Genomic DNA, 21375 nt, shown 5'->3' with positions numbered 1-21375 from the left:
TTTTATAGGGCAGATTAAAAATTAACCAGTCAGTGCTGTGTAGCGATATCCTACAGCTGTGGGGAGAGTTCAGTTCCAGAGGGAATTCTTCCACTTGAGGAGAGTTTTTATGTCCATTGATGGTTCAAAGCATAAAAGCCAACACAGACTTTCAATATTTGTGATGTATATCTTTAAATTTAACTAGTATATGAAGTTGGCAAGCCTACTGCATTTTAACACGCCTCATCCTATTACACACGTTCAAAGTACAAACCCTTCTGAGGACTTTGACTGTGCAGTTTTCTGAGAGGCGAGGCCACGCGCACACGACAGGTATGTGAGATTTTTACATTTTATTTCAATTTTAATGATGCTCTCAATAGTTTGTTACACAAATGAAATCAGGTCTTCTTCACACTGTTGTGCCGATGCTAGATTGTCGACTTATGCACCTTCTGACTGGATCCTCTCGAGGAGGACAATCGACCAAGACATTACCTGCCCCGGTCATTCTGTCTGCAGAGTGTGTGCTACTTATGTGCTGCAATATTCTGAACTTTCTGATGTTCCTGTAATTCAGATCATTTTCAGAGGAACATCTCATTTTAAAGTGGATTTTTCAGCATGAAGAGCTGCTTTCCCTTTTACTTACATTCAGCTGACATGACGTCACTGTGAATTTCAAATTTCAGTTCCTGTTGGCAGTGTAGCCTTGGATGTACATACAACTATCACTGGATAACTTTGATATAAGAGCAAACTTAAAAATACGTATTTCATTCCCCATCACCTCCTGTAATGTTAATCCCATCCAAATGGAGTTTAAATGATGTTACCATTGATACTTAAACATTCATGTGTAGATTATGCTGTGTTAAACTTAATGACTGTAAATGTGTAAGATAATGGTTCTTTCTCTGGAATCAAAAAGAATCATCTTTTGCTACAGTCAATAAGTATGAATTTATATATTTGTTTGGGTGGGTGGGTGTTGCTTCAGATACCTTTTCTCTACTAATTTATATTTCATATGTGTATTTGAATTTTAAGCACACCAGCATGGTTCACATGAAGGATGGACTTGTCAGAGCCACAAGTGTTTGGGTTTCCTTCCTTCTCCTAACACACTTTTGTGAAGGTAACTTACACACAAACACATTTGTAACTCCTGGGAAGGTGTTAAGGTGTTTTGACACATAATGAATAAGGAACCACTGCGTTATCATTGAGTATCTGTTTGCTGTTTGGCAGTGTACTGACACAGTAAGATCTAGTCAGCCCACATCAGCAACAGCTGACAGTTGCATCTGTTTGGACTCGTGTTACGGTGGAAGGTAGGCAGTAAGCGCCACCCCTTCAGTGATGTGCACTTACTGATGGCAGCTGCACTCATTAGCGCAGCTGGAACTAATCAGCCGGGCTGCTCTATAAAAGGAGGCTTGTGGCTCTGCTTTAGTTGGCTGTGTGACACCGGAGGGTTAACACCTTCAGCTGGCTCTCCTGGTTTTGTGTGTGGTGTTGTTAGACTGCAGTGTTCTTTTCTTTTACAGAAATTCACTCCCTCCTTTTTAGTGACTCCCAGTTTCTTGTTTTCAGGCTCATTTCTTTTGTTCTATCATTTCAATAGAATTAGTGAGTGTTTGTGGATAAATTATTTCCCGTCACCTTTTAGACCCCAAGGGGACCCATTTTGTGTTGACTGCAGCTTGTTTTTTGTTAATTTCCCCTACCAGCGACTGCCATTAAGTTTTGTTTTGAATGGAAACGTAACACTAGTCTATGTGTCCATCAGTTCCAAATTTTTGTAATAAAATTTAATTACAAGACAGCATGAAGGGATGTCTGTTCAAATTTTGCATGAAGACTGTTGAAGCCATAAGCTAAGCTAGTTAAATGGATACCTAGGCTCACTGGTGCTTTCAAAACAACTCAACTTGAACACAGCATACCTGAGTTAGAGAAGTCAAGCTCCACCTTTAAGTCGCTGTCGAGTTGTATGAATTGTAAGTGTCACCAAATGGTCAAAGGACTGTACAATATAGCATTTTTGACATTGTTGACCAAACATCATTCAGAAGGGAAAAAAACCCCATAAAGAAATGGTAATTATTGTGCGTCTGCCAACACTGACCAGAGGTCTTGTGCAAATATATTGTGTATGTTAATTAAATAGCTAGGTGACATAACAGCAGTTGGGGACGCTACAGGCTCATTGTCAGAACCATAAACCCGCCACCAGGGCACCCCGTGATTGTTGCATATTAAGTCATGAATATTAAATAGGTACAAAACCAGGTTTTCACATGCTTTAATAGAAGGCATCATAGGACAAAACAGTAGATTTTTTTCTGTGCTGCTCTTTGAGTTTGGCTTGTGTCAGCACTAAATGTAAAAGGTAATTCGGGTTTAAATCTAAAAAAAATGTGCAACCAGTGGTACTGCGACAATTATGATACATCAAAACCATGTGATGTGATAGTGGAGTGAAATGAAAAACGAAAACCACTACATGGATTTGGTTTATTAGCTCACTCCGCTCCTGGCAGGTGCCTTCTGTTGAAATTCATCACTTTAGTCATAATTAATTCACGTTACTGTTGATTACATTCTCACTTCGTATCAAGAGTGTTTGAACATGCATTGTTTGGATTAGATAGTATTTACAGGATGGTGGTCAGCATTTTAGGTTCCAGAAGCAACATTAGAAACACTTCAATTGTGTCAAAGTCTACCAAGACTGAGGTGATTTTGCCTCACATAGATTAATCAAATGAAACTCTAAAGGCACAACAGAAGGTATCAACAGTTCTGGTTTGTTGTGAATTATCAACTTCACAGAGGTGAACGTGCTCTGAAAAAAGAATTTAAGGTAGATGGACTTCTCTCCAGGTCAGCTGCAGCAGATTGATCCACCTCAGCAAGTCATAGTTATGGTGGGTGAAGACATTGTTTTGCCATGTCAGCTGGAACCTCCTGTGGATGCTGTTTCCATGACAATGGAGTGGGGGAGAGCCGACCTGGACCCCAGATTTGTCTATGTGTGGCATGATGGTCAGGAACTTCTGGATGAGCAAAACGAGGCCTACAAGGGAAGAGCATCACTGTCCATCAACAAACTGAAGCATGGAGACCTTTCGCTGACAATCTCCGAGGTGAACTTCTCTGATAACGGGACGTACAGATGCTACATTCCAAAATGGCAGAAAGAGTATTTTGTTGAACTTCTTGTTGGTAAGTAAATTGATTAAACTGTGCATATATAGAAGTTTTCTTATGATTCTCATAATTGTTTTGGAGCCTTCCTGAAAAATAATGCTTGCTTAGAAATGTCACAGTCTTGATTTGCTCAGTCAAACATATCAGAAAGCTTGTTATTTCTTGAAGAAAAGCAACTGTTTGATTGGAAGTTATTTTTAGTTACATTGGCTATTTGTCAGTTTCGAAAAGGACAGAATTCTAGTCATTTCCTTACATTTTGTCCTGAGTGAAAGTAGCATTTAAGTGTTCACTTGTTGACACTCATCAGCATGTCCCACAGGATGAAGATGTACATCATTCACGGACTGGACCGATAATCGCTGTTCGAAATATCTTTTCATTATCAGGTGCTGTCGCCTCACCTGGTATCAGCTTCGCAGGCATCCATCAGGACAGCAGTGGAGTGCTGTTAGACTGTGCGTCTGAAGGCTGGCATCCACAGCCTGAGGTGTCCTGGCTGGACGCTGAGGGAAACGTCCTCCCTGCTGGACCTACAGGGACAGTCAGAGGTCCTGATGGCCTCTATGCTGTCAGCAGCAGAGTGACGGTGGAGAAGAGACACAACAACACCTTCACCTGTAGAGTCCAGCAGAAGAACATCAACCAGACCAGAGAGACACGCGTCCATGTTCCAGGTTATAATGAGCTTAAAAACAATGAGTGTCAACTTCCAACTCATGAACTACACACAGATTTTATAATCTGTTTAATTTCTTTTTTTGTCAAACATGAAGTGTATTTTTATGTGTTTTGTAACATTTTTTGTTTTCTTTTGTTCACTCAGATGATTTCTTTATGACTCCATCTGCTTGTACTGCTTCTATTGCCATGACTGTGCTCTTCGGCTTCATGTTAATTATCGCAGTTGTCCTTTTGGTTAGGACATGGAGACAAAACAAAATTGGTGAGCCAAAGATAAATTAGATTTTTTGCTAAAATTTCTGTCTCTGAAGTTTATGGTTATGATAGTATGAGGAAATTGAAAATCTTGATTACATTATTATGTAAAAATCGCACACAAGTCGCACTCCATGTTGACTCTTTCTTTGCCAGGTGAGAGTCTGTCGTGAAAGACCTTGAAATTCTTTGTGATACCTTTTGAAATGAAACATTACAGAAGTACAGTAAAGATATCATTTACTGTCAATGAACTAATGTTTCGTCATAAAAATACATTTCCGTTTGCATTCTGTGTCTAATGTAGTTTCACACCTTTTTCTGTTTCAACACAGAGAGGAAGATGAGGCACAAGAATCAAAATGAAGAGAAAGAACGAAGAAGACAAGAGCTGCTCATGACAGAGAGCAGGAAAATTGAGGATTTGGAAAAGAAAAAGGCAAAACTTCATGAGGAGTTACAGAAGAAAAAAGATATGACACAGGTCATGGAGATGCTGAAAGAAGTGATGGCTGGACTGACGGAGCACAAAAAAAAACTCACTTTCCAAACACAGGAGGCAGAGAGACAGATAGAGGAGAATGAAAAGAAGGTAAAATCAGTGGAGGAAGAAGTATCAGGGAAGCAGGGAGATGAAACAGCTAACAGAGCACAGGGATACTTAAAAATCAAAGAAATCCAGAGAGACCACAAATGGAAGCAGGAGGAGAGAATAAAAGAACTTCAGGACCTGCAAATGAATACACAGAATTTAAGGAACAGGATATGTGATGAGTTTAAAAAGATTGAAGAGAGGAAGAAGAAAGCAGAGATCCACATTGAGCAAATGAAGAAACAAATGCAGGAGACTGAGGGACAGACGGAGGACATTCAGAGAGCAGGAAGCAAACAGAACAACAAAACAAATCAAGTCCTTCAACAACTAATCTGACTGCAACGTCTCCATCCAACAATGTCAGAACTGACCATAATGAAAATGTTGAAGTTTCATTAAGATCACTGCTGTTATTAGTTTGTTCTTTCCCAATCAGGTTTGTCCTCAGAAGGGTCAAAGGTCAGCAGCAGTGGAACTCGTACTCAGATTTTAAAGAAACTAAAGATGTGAAATGTGCCATAAAAGTACTAAATTTTCTTCATCAGTGTACAAGAATAAAGCAGCAGAAAAGAGAAATACTCAAGTAAAGTACAAGTACCTTAACTTACACTTATGTACAGTAGTAAATGTACTTGGTTACTTTCCACCACTGACATCAGTTCATTCTATCCAATTCTTCTGGTGTGACTGAAGCAACATTGAATGAGCTGAACAGGTTGTTTAAGGCTGGTGACTGAATTTCAGCTCTGATTCTTCCTGACGCGCTGAGTTCTGAGTTCTGCGTTAGCTCAACATTTGAATTAAAAAAAAAAAAAAAAAAAAAAAAGCATGTCAAGTTCAGGATCAAAACTCCTCATCAGTCCAGCAGGTGGCACTCTCAGCTCAGGACAAAACACAAGATGAACCGTGAAGTCAATTCAATTCATTCATTCATTCATTCATTCATTCATTCATTCATTCATCTTCTATACCCGCGTATCCCTTTCGGGGTTGCGGGGGGCTGGAGCCTATCCCAGCTAGCAATGGCCGAGAGGCGGGGTACACCCTGAACCGGTCGCCAGCCGATCGCAGGGCAACATAGACAGACACACAGACAGACAACCATTCACACTCACACTCACACCTATGGACAATTTAGAGTCACCAATTAACCTAATGATCATGTTTTTGGTCTGTGGGAGGACAATTCAATTCAATTCAATATTCCTTTATTAGTCCTGTGAGGGGAAATTCCAAATTACAGCAGCATCAATATAGCTGATAGAGTAATATAACAAGTGAAGACTCTCATACAGTAACATAATAAGACAAACATAATGTCAAACTCCAAGTGAACACCATTTCCAGAACCAGGTTTGGATTAGACATGAATGAATAGACATGACATGAGACATGAATAATTATTGTTGTATTGTAAACTTGAGTTGTGTTACAGCCCCTTTGTTGGATGAGTAAGTTCTAAGTTAAATTACAGATTTGTAAACATACTCAAAAATGTGACTTTCACAAACAGATACCATGTCAGTACGATATGGATTTATAATGGTGTAATGCATCTTATGGTGTAGTATAATTTTTTCCAACAGATATGTGAAGAATTGAGTAAGACACTGTAATCAATGGTAGTTTTTAGCAGCAAGTGTTGTAGCAGAAGTGTAATAGTTCATTTACTTAAAAGTACAAGAGCAATGGAGAAATGGAGAAGAGGCACATATGAGGTCAAGATGGTGATGCTGTGCAAGGCTGACACTGCGCAGCAAATGTCAAAAATCAAGAGACCATATGAGCAGATGTCTGCATCATGAAGCTTCGGTACTTTCCATGATTCTGCAGGTGTCTCTGCAGCCAGTGTTAGCTGATCCTAACCGGTTTTTGCCAGCATTGTCTGTAACCTTACATAACCCTGTGTGTCCTTATGTAACCTCACTGTATTCAATCTATGTTACGTATCTATCATCAATCATGAAAGGATAACAATGTTATCAATCACACCATGATTTGTTATGCCTTAATGAATGCTGATTTCTGGTGATTATTGTGATTATACATACTTTTTAAAAAATAGAGCCTACGACAATCAGAAGCTAATGGTGTAAATCTTGAGAAGTAAATACTTTTTAAAAAAACAGAGCCTGTGACGATCCAAAGCTAATGGTGTAATTTCAAGGGAATAGAAAGAAAATAAAAAGTACCTACAAGCCCAGGCTGGCAGCCATAAGATAACGTAATGGTGTATAAAAAATAGAAGAATCAGAAAAAAGAGAAGATACCCCAAGGGCGGGGGTGACCTTGAGCAAACTGTATAAAAGACAAGCACTGACTCTTGTAAGTTGGAGAGACTTGGAGAACTTCACTGGAGTTACACCTTGTGTGTCTCTGAGTGTTTTCCCCTTTATTGTCGACAATAAAGTTGCTTCTCGGACTTTGATTCCTGCATCCTCTTTTTGAGCATTTTTCTCGGACAGCTGAATTTGATTTACAACAATGGATGGAGGAGAACATAAGTGTTGAAGGGTGAAAGGTGAAGGTATGAAGGAGTGAGGGGTGGAGGGATGAGGGTACCGGGATGACGGAAGAAATCCAGGTCTTGGATGGATGGAGTGTGACGATGGACCAGTGTGAGGGGCCATGTGGAGACAGGATGGGACCAGGCCAGTTGAGGCTCTGGGTGTGGGAATGAAAAGCCCCAAAGGAACGTCAAGAGAAAAGCTGATCATGGGCATTTATGCAACATTATCCAGTACAAAGATCATACCGCATCATAAGACTCTCAGAGGATATATTTCGACAAAAGGTACTTTTTATTCAAGGTATATTTTACTGTTAATACCGAGCTATGTTTTTAGATTTAGGGCACAGAAAACACCTCAATATAATGCACCAGTGTTTCTCAATTCTGGTCCTCAGGGACCCCTGCCCTGCGTGTTTTACTAATTCCGTCCTCCACCACACCTGATTCAAATCATCAGCTCGTCAATCAGCTCTGCAGTGGCTTGATAACGAGCCATTCATTTGAATCAGGTGTGTTGGGGCAGGAAACATCTAAAACATGCAGGGCAGGGGTGCCCGAGGACCAGAATTGAGAAACACTGTAATACACAATACGTCAGCCCTCCCCTGCCCAGTGGGCCACAACAGCACATCTAAAATATGAAGGGGGTTGTTTGTTTTCTGTTGAATTAAGACAAGGAGTTAATGAACTGTGAATATCAACAGACCAGGCAGCATCATCTGGTTTTACAGGAAAAAGGAATTGGTTCAATCCGTGTGGAACCATCACTCAGAGATTTGAAGTTCTGCAGATCAGGGCGTGTGAATCGATCAGTCTGTTGCAAGAAGGATTTAATTTGGGATATATTTTGGATCATTTGTCTTTTGTTAAATAACACAGTGAAAAATCTTATCACTGCATGAGCAGATCTTTGCTCTTTTACATGTGCTGGTAGCCTGAACTAAGTCCCTTTGATACCTATTGTAGAAACGATGCTGTGATACATGTGAAACGTACTCATTGAATGAATCCCTGGTCTGTAGGAACGTACAGTGGCAAGATTTTATTCTGGCGACTGGACCGCATTTCAATCACCCAACACCTCTGCAAAATTCCATGGCCGTTCACCTGTAGGTGGCGCTGCACTACAAACACAGCTTTAAATGACCATGGTAGCAAAGAGCTGTCAGCACAGAATTTGGTGGGTATGTGCAACAGTCCACCTTGAAGTAAGTGAACGCTTTAAAAATGAAGGAATCGCACACATGTTCTTCAGGAAATGCACATTCCAGTTTAAATTCATGTTTCTGTTAATGTAATAGTTTCAGCGACATCTTCAACATGAATTTAAACAACAACAGATTCATAGTAAGTTATGATAAGTCAACGTGAGAGGCTGTGACAATTTCACCAAGAAGAGGCCGAAATTTTCAGAAGAATGAACCCAACACATAGTTTTGATTTTCCCACATACTCATTTTATTTATTTTTTTGGTTGCTAACAATAGTAATATAATAAAAATGAAACAGCACAACTCGTATCTCAGCATCATGAAGGCCACAGTTCTGGATATTATCTTGTTGGTCAGTTAAATCACATCATGTTGAGTTATAAAAGAAGCCATTTTGTGTTTATGATTCAAAGTAAAGTTTTTCCAGAAACGTTTACAAGTGATAATAATGTCACTAAAGTTTGGTCATTATTGAAAACATTTCAGATTTCGGTTTAGTCGGTGTCCTGAGTTGCAGCTTGTATTAGAAAACCTGTGAATGTCTTTGAGAATGACAGCAGGATCCAGTCTTGTGTTGACATTGTTGGTACAGTGAGGCTGCACAGATCAGTTCTGACTGACCTGGAATCTGTAAATCATCAATGTGTTGATGCTGCGTTTGCACTGAATTCACTGTTCTCCTCAGAGATCACTTCTAAACCTTGTAGTGTCAAAGCTTCTCTTCTCAACCACGGATCAAAGTGAGCTGATGTGATGAACTGATATCATGTTACAGGCACAAGCTGACAGAAACTGCTGTCTCCAGAAAAGCATGAAAAGGTAAATATGATAAGGATTTATTAGGATTTTAAACTTATACTGTGGTGTCCACGTGAATGCCTCTTTTCCAAGAAGTGTCTTCAAGAGAACTGCTCCAAAACACTCCTTTTGTTCCTCTCACACACTCGGATATGCAGACAACACTTAATCATTAAGAATCATTAGTATTTCCAAACATCATCTGATTATTGTTATTGATAGAAGCATTGATTTACTATAGAATGAATAACGTGATGATACAGATGTTGTTAACCCCAAACCTACACACACTTTCCTTCACCATATAGTTTGTGATTATGTTTTTATAGATTTCATGTTTCAGTAGATAAAAAGATGCTGTGTCTACAGTGTGTGAACCAGTGAGGAAGGCACAGCGACACATTCTGCTCAGAGACGCTCCATCAAAGATTAGCTCAGGTTTGTTATGGAGAAAAGAGTCACGCTAACATGCTCTGCTCTGATGGAAGATTCACTTTTAAAGGATCCAATCAGCAGTGTCTCCTTATCATTGTGTGAGCTAGCATGGCCTCACAGCAGCGACAAGTGAGCTAATCCTTTCACACAATCAGGCTCTGGATTAGGACGAAGTAACGTTCAGGAATCATTATGAAGGTCGACAGCCTGTCAGTCAGTCCGAGTCACCGTGGAGACAAGCTGAGAAGACAAGCAGACCAAACTGTGAGTGATGTCTTTTCTGCAAACCTGCATCCTGACTGAAACCAACAGGTGTGACTCTTCAACTCTCTTCATTCTGTTGTTTGTGATGAGTCTGAAAGCTGAGCAGGAAAACCTCCCTGTCCTCTCGTCACACTCACTTTTTACTTTCAGCATCAGGTCATCAAACATCACTCATGTCATGGTTCTTCCTTCTTCTTCCATTCACTAATGAGCTCCAGTAATCCCATGTCTCCCACACTAACAGGCTGGATACTGAGGTACAACCGACCAGTCTGATGTGTGTTAAAGTGTTTGTGGTTGTTCTGTAGCAGGCTGGTATTGATTTCAGGGAATGAAGCTAAACACACTTTCATTTCAGCCAAGTGCACAGACGACCTATACGGGCTTTGGCACTGAAGTACTGGCACAGCACTCTGGCTGCAGATTATTCATCATGTGTGTCCTGCTACCTTCAGGTGGCTGCAGGGTTTAATCAGCTGATGGAGAAACTTTTGACACACTTTCACAGTCTAAAGCAGCTGTACTCAACACACACTGAAAGAATCACTCATATGCATTTATAGATCAGTGCATATTGCTCTGATGTCAGCAGTCAGCAGCAGAGTCGAGTCTTACCTAATTAGTCCAGGTCATGGTGATCAAGGCCGGGGCTTCGTCCAAATATTTGGACCCAGCAGATCTGCGTCTCCGACGACTTCCACTGCAATCCTGGAAGTTAAAGACAGAGAGATGAAGTGCAGACTTCAGAAGACCAACACTGATCCATTCATGCTGGACTGTTGCTGATGGATGATGGCAACATCTCACCTTCTGTATCCTTCAGTTTGATTGTTTACATGTTGAATAATGAGAAGAAAGTGCTCCTTCATCCAGCCTTTACATTTGTTATTGTAATAAGAGAAAATATCTAGAAATCTCATGTAAAGTAAATCTAAATACACACAGTTAAAGGCCTCCATTCTGATTTCTAAATCTGGGAATATTTGAACTTCATACAAGGACTAAACCATGTTGCCGCAGCGCCACCTGGAGGCAAAATGCCATCAAATGTTTCTGGCTGATCTAAATGTATTTTCAGCTGCACAGTGTTCAAGAGTGATGCAGCTCATGTCAAACAGATCAGGACCAGAGGAGTGAACAAAGAAAGTCTTCGGTGAAGGTGATGGAAGCTCAGCAGCAGTCTGACACATCTGTAACTGCTTTTCATAAGGATTTGTGGGGCTTCGGGTTCGGGCCTGTTTTCCAGCGATGAGCTGCCGGTTTCATCAGTGTGTGTGTGGTTTGTTTGGGGGGCGTACCGGGACACAGGTCTGGTTGAGGTTGGCACACAGGTTGACATTACAGTGCAGAGAGATGTCAGAAGAGCTCCTGGAGAACTGGAACATGTTGAAGGAGAAGTGGCTGAACGTTCCCTCTCCGTTTCCCTCCACATTCACCGTCTGGTCATTCGCACAGCTGCTCACAAACGAGAACACACTCATCACATCAGAGCACACTTTGTTTTCAGGACTCAGAAACACATTTATTAACGAGTCCCTGCTTCTGATTCATTTGGAACAGCAGCGAGCAGCAACCACCTCTGTGTTCATCTCACCCATCTTTGATCAGGTTGTATCTCAGAGTCTCAGCCTGGTTGGTTGCCCAGCAGGAGTCGGTCACCAGGGCGACCAAACCGTCATCCAGCCCGTCAGTCTCCAGCACCATCCAGATCTTCTGGTTCAGCTGGACTTCAGTGTTGGAGTCCACAGCTTGCCTGAGTTGGCTGTCAGTGTAGGCTTTCATGGTCAGAGTGTAATTCCAAGTTCCAGATATGATCTTCTGGATCACAGAGCTGCAGAGAACAAATACACTTCAGCTGTCTTATACTCACAAACCTTTTAACAACACAAAGATAACAGCCTCCACTCACCTGTCCTTGATTCTGAAGGTCATATTGTTGACATCTGGCTGAGTATAGTAGCAGGAGAAGTCGATGTCGACTTGGTCCTGGCGAGTGATGTTGTCAGAGGAGCTGTCCTGGGCTGTGATGGTGTTCGTGTAGATCAGAAGGCTGTTGTTGGACTGCAGGGTGATGGAGATTCATGGAGATGTTGTTACGGCACAAGTTCCTCACAAATTCATCACAACTCTTTACATTCAGCCTTAAAATGTGACATTTGTGAGGTGTTGACTGGCTAGAAAAAGCTTCATAGATGACCATCATCACTAGAAACCAAGGAGGTCAGAGCTGAAGCCCAACCCACAGAAAGATCCCAAACTGGAGGAGAGCAGGAGAAGCTCAGCAGAGTGCTGGAAGACATTTGGCTGCTTGTTGAGAGTAAAGACGTGATGGAGAACCCACCGTGACCTCCGTCCCACAGGGGTCGCTGCTGTTGTAGCTGTAGGTCACCATGTGGTCCACCTCATCCATCTGACCTGTGCAGTTCTGGTCATTGAGGTGTAAGGTTGTGTAGTCGATGCCTTTCTCCTCCAGGAGACACCCGACCAGAGTAAGTGAAGCTGAGTTCTCCTCGCAGACCGTCGGGTCACCTGAACGTCCAGCAGGACAGACGAGGGAGACAAATACAAGACCATGTTAGAGAGGACAGACCGGGCAGACACTTACACCATGAGGGACAAAAACAAGTCAAACCATTCAATCCTGCTTTGGTGACCTTTGTCGGTTCTTTCATTTGGAACCAAACTACCACTTTTTGTGGTTTGATACCATCAGAGTGAAAAAGAAGAGCTGAGTTAATGAAGTCTCATCTGTGCTCCTGATAACAAACATTCAGTCAAACTGAGTGCTGAAGGTCAGTTATCATCAGCTCCACAACAGCTCAGCTGTGTGAATCAAGTCTCCCTGTGAGAAAACCCTCCATCCTCTGAGGATCAGGACTCTGCACCAGTCAGTCATGGTGTCGTGTCGCAGCTGTCGTACCCAAAGTGTCATTGGATTTGTACGGGAAGGCAAAAATGGCCCGACAGAAGCAGCCGAATTCACCGCTGAACGTCTCTGCACAGAACTCATGATCACTGCAGATCCTTCCCTGACAGAAGGGCTGAGGGGAGGCTGAAAGAGAGACAGAGAGAGACACATGTAAAGAATAACACTGAAAAAAAAAACAGTCATAAAACTGCACTAAATAAGACTGTGTTCTTTAAAGAATATTGTGGAGTTCACTGGGGTCGCTGTCGTCTCCAGCATTGTTCCACAGAGACACTGACCGGTTTTTACACTAATTCTGTCACAAACACAAAAGGACTGCAAGAACGCTGAAAAAAAACACTTTAAAACTACAAGTTTAAGTGAGACAAAACAATTTTTCTTCTATTAAAATCTAAATTCAGACAGAATTCAATCGTATTTAATTGTTAATGTTTATGTTGTTCCTGCGTTGATGAATTGATGTGAAGTGAGAGAAGTCTTACAGCAGCCGGCCTTTGACCTCCAGCTGTCCACTGTGTCGTTGATGCGCAGGCTGCAGTGTCTGGCGTAGGCATCCAGGAACTGACAGTCGAGACCGTCCACAGCAGGGTATTTGCACAAAGTGTCGATGCAGGCGTCTATGTAGGAGGTTGGATCGATGTGGTTGTGACAGCTGGTGAAGACCGGGTCATTCAGGAGATTACAGCTGTTCCACAGATGTGAAGAGACAGAAAGAGAGATGAAGGATGACGTCCAATCAGTGCTGAGTTACAGGTGGATCATCTGAGTTCAGGTGTGTTCATCTTCCATCCCTCCTCACATCACATGACATGAAACATGTGATGTAACATGACATTTAGCACACATGAAAGTATAATACAGAGAGTTTGTTTCATCTGCTTACTGTTCAGTCATCGTGGTGCAGTTGATCGAACTGTCAGCAGTGTCATTGTACAGCACCTCACAGCTAGGGGGCGACACACAACACAAAGTCAGGACTGATACCCTGCTCTCACTTGTTCAGATGCACACAAACACACTTTCTGAGTGTTATAGATTCGTATGAGCTTTGTATCTTTGCTTCAGTCCACAAGTCAAAGGAACTGTTCATCTTTTTTAAGAAATGTCCAGATAATTTAAAATTCAAGTTGTGGAAATGGTCATTGTTGTGAGATAAACAGAATCAAACAAAACATAAAAACTGACATTCCAGACAAGTTAAGGTGTGTTAGGGGCTGAATTTCAAAAACAAAGTACAACGTCCATTCAAACACTGATCAACGTCTTACTCGGCGGTACTGTTCCTCTGATCACTCACAGACATGGAGTCAGCACACAAACCATCAACTTGTGGACCTTGTCCACCAGGTCCTGGACAAGTGCAAGAAAGAATATGGGTCAGATCAGTGTCATCGTTCAAATTGGATGAATATGGCAACTCGCCAAAATACAGCTTAGTTCACATTCCTCATGCCCCAAACGAGTGCTGGACACCACAATTGGTCGTTGTATCCTGTGTGGTGAGTGGTAGGATTTTAGTTTCTGTACCTTCAAGGAAGATCTGTGCAGTGTTGCCATCAAAGAAGACAGAAACAGTGTTGCTGCCGATTGTCTTCACAGCAGTGACTCCAGTTTGGTCCTCAGAGACCTCCACACCGTTTGACAGCACAGTCGAGCCGTTGATGGTCTGCATTGTGTTTCCCAGCTGCATCACAGCAGAGAGACAAAGTGGAGGAAACACAGGTTCAATCATCACAAACACACACAAACAGGCTGTTTTCACTGCCACAACCACCGAGTTCACCAGTATTAAAATAAGTGCTTCTCATGTCCCTGAGAAGAAAGATGAGAGCTGACACAGCAGAGGATGAGACGAGGATTTGGGATCAAAGTCCACACTGACTTGACTGTGGCTGTAGGTAGCTTACCTTAACTATCCCCCCTTGTTCCAGGTGAACATCTTCTTCTCCGTCCAGTTGCAGTGTCACACTGTCCAAAAAGCTCACATCTCTACGACGGCGTTCCCGGAAATACCCCACCACAGTGAGGCCGGAGACTGTCGAACCAGACAGCAGAGTGTACGCACACCGATCCTGGACCGTGTTAAGATCACCGTAAAAGTCGATGACAGCGGGGCCGGTCACAGTGCAGATGGGGTTAAGAATGCAGCTGATGGAGGCACAGAAGGACAGAAACAACAAACACCATCAGCAGCTGCTGCTGAGGGCCGCGACCACCAGGGGGCCCTCAAACAACAAACTGCAGGAGAGAAGTCTTCATGTGTTCATGTTCATGCCATAATTGAGGCATTTATCTACATAATATTTGATTGTAATGTGTTCACAGGCCTGGCTCACATGTCAGCCAACAGCAGTGACTTTGACTGATTCCTTGGACCAGTATTCCAGGGAAATGTCTTCCTGTTGTTATGGAACTTTCTCCAGTATCACACTGCACTACCATTTGATTTCAGTATCAACATCACAGTTAATGAAAACTGTGCTGTGATCAAACCTCAAGTCCTGATGCAGATCAAGTGCCAGCTGCTTTTAAACTGGCTGGAGGTCAGGCAGTGTTTTGCCATGGCCTCAGAATAGTCTGCCTTTGGTGGCAAAGTGCAGTGATGACTGAGTTTTCGAGGCCTGAGCTTTACTATCAGACTAATTCCTCTTGAGGCACAAAGTGGTATTACGAGATGGGATGGACCGAGGCTAGATGGTTAGCATAATTCAGTGGATATGTCTGAAACACAACACATAGATGTTTCTGCTCTCACTTTTCTCTCACAGGTATCAGCCTCATTGTTTATCTCTTTGCTCCTATCAGAGCTGCATTTGAGCTGAATTGAGTTACTGCTGATGAAAACCCAACATTTCCTTCTGCTGCTGCTTCACATTAAAAGCTTCCTGCTGTCAAATCTGAACAGACAGCGTAAGGCCCCGAATAAATAATGTTTTTAAAAAAGTCCTCATCAAGTTCCTGTATCATCACAGCTCTTTCTTGAAAACATGAAGCTCACATAAATACCTGTTGTTGCCAAGACAACGTTCCAGGGAGTGACATAAATCATTCTGCTGGATGGTTGCGTAATCATCACAGTGTTCAGTGGAGCAGGTGTCTGGATCAGAACTGATCTCGTCATTATAAGAATACACAACACCTGCAAAGTGAAGAATCAGGTTAAAATGTCATCGTTCACTTTTCAGTTTACAGACTGTCAGCAAAAACAAAAGACAGCAACAAATTAATGTAAGAGTTTAGTTTTTAAGGGTGCCAAAACAGATTTATGGATCCAGTGGATTTCCCAACCTGACTGTCTGCATCCGCTGACGTCTTCGTAGGCAGGAGCCGCGTTAGTCAAAGTCGTTGTGTTGACTGAGCTACCATTGACCTTAAAGTCAAAGTCCTAGACCACAACAAACAAACCAATGTTACGATCACAGAGCAGAGATGATGAATTCATACATGATTAAAACAGACTAAACAATGACACTGTCTTGTCCACTTGTCAAACTAAACATGACGTGTTGTCTTATCTTTGTTCAACTGCACAGTAAAAAGTAACTGAACAGATTTCTTCAAGTATTTTTGGCTCCATGTTTGTCTTCATGTGAATAACTGACAGTAGAAATGAGATGTGGTTGATCTGAGACAAAGGTCCTGGTCTGGACTCAAACTGGGGATGCTGCGTTCACATGGTTGCATGGACGCTGTGTGGAGTTTGGATGTGATTATAGCATCTTGAAATGATTCTGTATCAGACATTTTAAAATAAATAAAACTTAGACTTAATTTAGAGGACCTGTATGTTGTCCCCATAATGCAGGTGAGTCCCCACAATGTGACTGTGCAAACAGATTTTTGTCCCCACAATGTAATAAATACCTAGTCACACACACACACACACACACACACACACACACACACACACATATACATGGATATAATACTCACAAATGAACCAGGATAGTAGGTTTCTAACTTCACAGCTGTTTGGCTGCCAAAGCTACTTATTATCACATAAATCTGTAAAGAGTCAACAGAAGAGTTTCTGTCACTGTTCGGAAATTTACTCCAAGAGCTTTTCGAGACAATTTCTTACAATTTATCGAGTCGTGACACTGAGCAACACTCACAGGATCTGACGATTTATATCCTATAATCGTCACAGAGCATTCTAGCGTGGTGTTAATAGTTGGCAAATTCTGATGGTGTTCTGTTTCATTCTGAGTCGCGTTGCCTGCTTCAAAAGTGTCATCTTTGAATGCAGGTCCCACAATACAATCTAGTCCATCGCTGTCGAAACAGGCTGTGACGGACTCATTCGTGGCAGTCACCTGTTGACATCAGAGAGACACAACAAGTGAATCAACAAAATACCTTTTCTACAAAGAGCCAACGTCACTCTGACTCAGAGAGTTGTGGAGGTTTCAGTCAGAGCTCTCACTCTGCTTCAGATGCTCCATCAGTTCATGTTCAGACATTCAGTGTCACTGCACTGGACATTAATGACACACTGGATGGAACAAAGAGAGATATTCTCAAGCATCAGGCTCCATCCTACTTACATTCATTGATGTGTACTGCACCCCATAATATGTGATGGGACAATAGCTGATGTCAATGGTTGCAGAACCAGTATATTGCTCAGCACCTGAAGACGATGGAGACACATGAGAGGTCAGAACTGTCTGTGAGCTGGTTGGACAGCAGAGAAGGATTCAAATGTCGACTTCATGAAGGAAAATAAAACAGAGTTTGTTTATCAGTCAAATCTCTTCGTGTCTCATCATCAGTTACTGCTTCTTCTTAGAAACAAACAGATGTCAGCAACGTTTCTGCACATCTGGCAGATTATCAGCTCTTAAAGTTACTGATGGACTTAAAGTCATTCTGCTCTTCGCTCTGAGATCGTTTGCTCTTCGTTCATGTTGCTTCTACTGAACTCCCTCAACTCGTCTTGTGGGTGGAGTTTCAACACGAGTGTGTGTGCTTACCAGGCAGCAGCCCAATGAGAGCAGACAGGAAGAGCAGGAGGTGGAGCATGATGGAGGAGGCCAATCAGCTGGCAGAGAGCTGGAAGACACACAGATGGACATCTTGAACAGGATTCATGCTGTACAAATGTGGATTTCCATGACACTTCCATGACTTCTCCAGGTTTTTCCATGACCGGACAAACCCTGTGTGTCTGTGATTGGTCTGAATGCTTTAATATTCAGTCGCTATGAAAGACATGATTTTGAACGGCTGCTCAGCTTTTGCAGCAGAACAAAGACATCACATCTGATCATTAATTGTTTGGTTTATAAAATGTCAGAAAACTGTGGAAAGGTTTGAGCAGGTTCCCACAGTTCAACAATAGAGAAGAAGAGACAGACGAGCAGTGTGCAGGTTGTCTTACCCTCTGGAGGTTTGATGGTGGATGAGGAAGATGAAGGTCTCTGATGATTCTGATTCGTCTCTCTCCGTCGAAGATGCTGCTCTCTCTCTCGCTCCCTCTCTTTTTATGTGCATCCTCACAGCTGTTAACACCCAGGAGGGCAGAGCAGGTGTGGCGGGGGTGGAGTGACACCTGTGCTGATCCTTCCTCGAACTTGCCGTCTGCACCTTTTCACACAGCCCAATAGGAAGCTAGTAAAGATGAAACACAGTGAAGAAGATGAAGGGAAATCTCAATGTAGTCATGGACTTGATACAAAGTGTTATCGAAATATGAATTAGTCATCGTCAGAGAGTCACAGTCAGATTCTTAGCACCTCAACAACGCAGCTGGAATTAATGGAAATCATGTCCACAAATGATTTAGATCAACTCGTCCATGGACACTGATGGTGGCCTCTTCTCAGGTGTGCGTGAAAAAGCTTCAGACAAAGCTGGGGGTCTGCACATCCACATAAACCTCTATGGATCGGTTCTAGATACACTTCTTTGGGATGCACTGATTCAATTATTCCTACTGAATCTGGTACCTCAACTCAGGGTTTCTGCCACTGTTTTCTTTTTCTGAAATCCTGTCCGTCTGCGCAACGCAACCCAACCCAACCCAAAACTGCCCAAGTGGGTGGAAAACGGCCCAATCTGGCAACACTGTCAGCATATCAGATGGGAGTTTTCCTCTTTATACTCAAACACTCAGTGGTTGTGTGAGATGGTGAACTACACTAACCACAGACTGATACCTCGGTCACAATGAACACAATGTTCCTGGCTGAAGGTGTGGTTGTGCTTTAAGGAACACATGTATGACAAAAACAACTTGTTAATTACAGTACATACCAACGTCACAATAGATGTCATCTCAAAATACATTGATAGGTTGTGTAATCAGAGTTGAGCTGAGATGAGTCGTTTCGTGCAGGGGTGACGTGTGAGTGCAGTTTGTGCTTTGTAGGTGTTCATTATAGAAAAATGCATTCAGAGGTTTGTTTGAAGGTTTGTTCATTGTTTCATGGATGCAGCAAAACAAAAGCACAGGAGTGCAGGACAAACTGGGATAGAGCTGTCACTTTTTAATTAAAATTCAAACTTGTGTTAAAAACAAAATGAAATTGAATTTGAAGGTTTTTCACATTTGGTTCATTTTAAGAACCTAAAATTTCACTTTTTGCTTGACCTGTACCTGCCCTATTGACCCGTCAACCAATCAATAAAAAAGAGAGGGTCAGAAAGCTTCACTGATTGGCTAATCGTGACACTGGAGAAGCAGCGAGTGGAAGTATTTTGGGTTCTACCCTTTAGACTGAAAAATGACCAACAAAGACTGACTGTTGGTGACTTTGTAAAAATCAGCTGTCTTACTCTTCAACCACAACAAGTCTGATGACTCCGCTGCTGTGTTGTGTTTTTGGTCGTACTCAGGTCTTCACAGCATCCGAGTTTCCCTGTGACGAGGCCACAAAATGAAGCAAGTTAAGCAAACATGCACCAGTTTTTTGGAAGGCCGGCCCCATTTTGGATGAGGTCCTGTCACTGAAACTCTGTTTAACAGCAACATTTCAAGAAGCAGAAACCAAAAACCATTTGTTTCACACACACGTGGTCAAGCAGGGTCCTGCATCAGGAGCAGTTTGTCTGCGATTTGTCCCAAATCGTCGTCTGCTTTGTTTCGTCCATCTCAGCTTGCTCGTGTAGCATTCCTGCCTTCCTTTATGACGGCCTACAGTGCTCGTTTGCCTGTCAGTCAAAATCACAACATGTGAGTGTGACAAAGTATTTGGGTGACTCTGACTTGGGACTTAGAATGGGGGCAAAACTTTCATTCGTATCATATCAACAAATGTTCCATCTGGTCTTCGAACATCATCTGATCTGCAGTGACCTCCTGTCTCCCTCGAGCCTCTCCCTCTCTCTCTGGGTGGTGTGTGATTACCTGAGTGGAGACAGGTGAGCTGGAGCTAGAGTAGAGCCTCTCCAGCTGCATCCTATCCTGTAATCAAGACTCCTACAAACACTCAGCTCTGCCACATCCGTGCTGCCAGATGGTAGACTCTGCTACCAGTCAGTCCGCTCTGCCTGGACTGTGTTCTGGACCTGCTTGGCTCCACCACCCATTCCTTTGCAACTGAAAAATCTGAAACCTCAAACCTGTCTGTGGGTGTGTCTGCACTTGGGTTCACCTCCTTAACAATTAACTGAATAGTTTTCAACCACCTTCAGCATTCACACAGGCAGCGTGTGTAAAATATGGAGTGCAACATTAAAGGTACTATGTGTAATTTTATTGTTAATGTTGTTGTTAATGACATTCAGCATCCTGATGCTTGGCTCTGTCGACATAGTCGGGCATCCTGGGCATCGGTCAAAAGAGTGACATGACTCTAGTTGTTCTGCATCATTTTGAGACAAGATGCACCTGATTTTTACAATATGAGCTGACAAAGGCAGTCCTTGAAATTGATTTTACCTGAGAGTTCAAGGACATATCCTGATCACAGATCAGAAAGATAATTCCTTACAGTGGTGCCAGAGGCCAGTGCATTTCCATCTACAGTTGCTTTATCATCAGATGATGTGTTTCTAAGGTGTTCAGGGTCAAGTACTATTACTTCAGTATTGTCTGTCTTGAGTAACAAAAAGTTGGAGGTCATCCAGGTCTTCATGTCCTGAAGATACGCTTAGCAGTTAGTTAACTGATCTGTTTCATCTGGCTTCATTGATAAATACAGCTGTGTTTCCTGATAATGTTGCCTGAAGGAGTGTTGCCTCTGCTTCACAACACATAAGGCATTCAGAGGACCTCTGTCCCAGTCATGGATCCAACACCCCTCGTCCCCTTCTTCATGACATTCTCCAGGAGTCTAACATCCCTCCTCCCACATCCACCACAATCACCAATCAAAGAGTTAGTTAAAGCTACCACACTGGAGCTCAGTCAAATTGGAGAACTACTAAACAACAATAAACAAAGTCATTATCGCTCAGGTGTCAGAAATGAGACAGACACCATGCAGCTTCCTTCAACATGCCAGTGATCTTAAACAGCCGGTGCCATGGTCAAACACATCGCAGCAGT

General features: G+C 42.4%; 2 protein-coding genes across 3 annotated transcripts; one reads left to right on the top strand and one right to left on the bottom strand.

Annotated features, from left to right (window-relative positions):
* Positions 1 to 813: 813 nt before the first annotated feature.
* Positions 814 to 7147, top strand: LOC143316742 (butyrophilin-like protein 10). Of its 2 annotated transcripts, XM_076724365.1 has the most exons (5): positions 814 to 1120; positions 2872 to 3213; positions 3588 to 3875; positions 4025 to 4144; positions 4473 to 7147. In XM_076724365.1, exons 1-5 carry the CDS (start codon positions 1042 to 1044, stop codon positions 5066 to 5068), a joined length of 1425 nt encoding a protein of 474 aa, XP_076580480.1. In that variant the 5' UTR covers positions 814 to 1041; the 3' UTR covers positions 5069 to 7147. The 2 variants fall into 2 exon arrangements, with proteins under 2 accessions (XP_076580480.1, XP_076580481.1); XM_076724366.1 differs by lacking the exon at positions 4025 to 4144.
* Positions 7148 to 10942: 3795 nt separating this feature from the next.
* On the bottom strand, positions 10943 to 20283 carry LOC143317427 (alpha-tectorin-like). The gene is made up of 14 exons (XM_076725581.1): positions 20233 to 20283; positions 16170 to 16266; positions 15888 to 16020; positions 14789 to 15029; positions 14409 to 14565; positions 14183 to 14231; positions 13765 to 13869; positions 13364 to 13566; positions 12873 to 13004; positions 12294 to 12481; positions 11862 to 12013; positions 11547 to 11783; positions 11251 to 11407; positions 10943 to 10978 (listed from the first exon to the last, which is right to left on the bottom strand). The coding sequence occupies exons 1-14, from the start codon at positions 20281 to 20283 to the stop codon at positions 10943 to 10945; spliced, it is 1938 nt and encodes a 645-aa protein (XP_076581696.1).
* Positions 20284 to 21375: the final 1092 nt, after the last annotated feature.

The sequence above is a fragment of the Chaetodon auriga genome, chromosome 24, assembly GCF_051107435.1.
Source record: "Chaetodon auriga isolate fChaAug3 chromosome 24, fChaAug3.hap1, whole genome shotgun sequence".
NCBI lineage: Eukaryota > Metazoa > Chordata > Actinopteri > Chaetodontiformes > Chaetodontidae > Chaetodon > Chaetodon auriga.
This window is presented reverse-complemented; position numbering and strand designations above follow the sequence as displayed.

Excerpts from the sequence above, each read along its gene's own strand:
- LOC143316742 (XM_076724365.1), top strand. The coding sequence starts at position 1,042 with ATGGTTCACATGAAGGATGGACTTGTCAGAGCCACAAGTGTTTGGGTT. Across the intron at positions 1,121-2,871 it reads CCTAACACACTTTTGTGAAG|GTCAGCTGCAGCAGATTGAT; the intron begins GTAACTTACACA and ends ACTTCTCTCCAG. Across the intron at positions 4,145-4,472 it reads ATGGAGACAAAACAAAATTG|AGAGGAAGATGAGGCACAAG; the intron begins GTGAGCCAAAGA and ends GTTTCAACACAG.
- LOC143317427 (XM_076725581.1), bottom strand. The coding sequence starts at position 20,283 with ATGCAGCTGGAGAGGCTCTACTCTAGCTCCAGCTCACCTGTCTCCACT. Across the intron at positions 16,267-20,232 it reads GCTCACCTGTCTCCACTCAG|GACTTTGACTTTAAGGTCAA; the intron begins GTAATCACACAC and ends GTTGTGGTCTAG. Across the intron at positions 11,408-11,546 it reads TACAACCTGATCAAAGATGG|CTGTGCGAATGACCAGACGG; the intron begins GTGAGATGAACA and ends GTTTGTGAGCAG.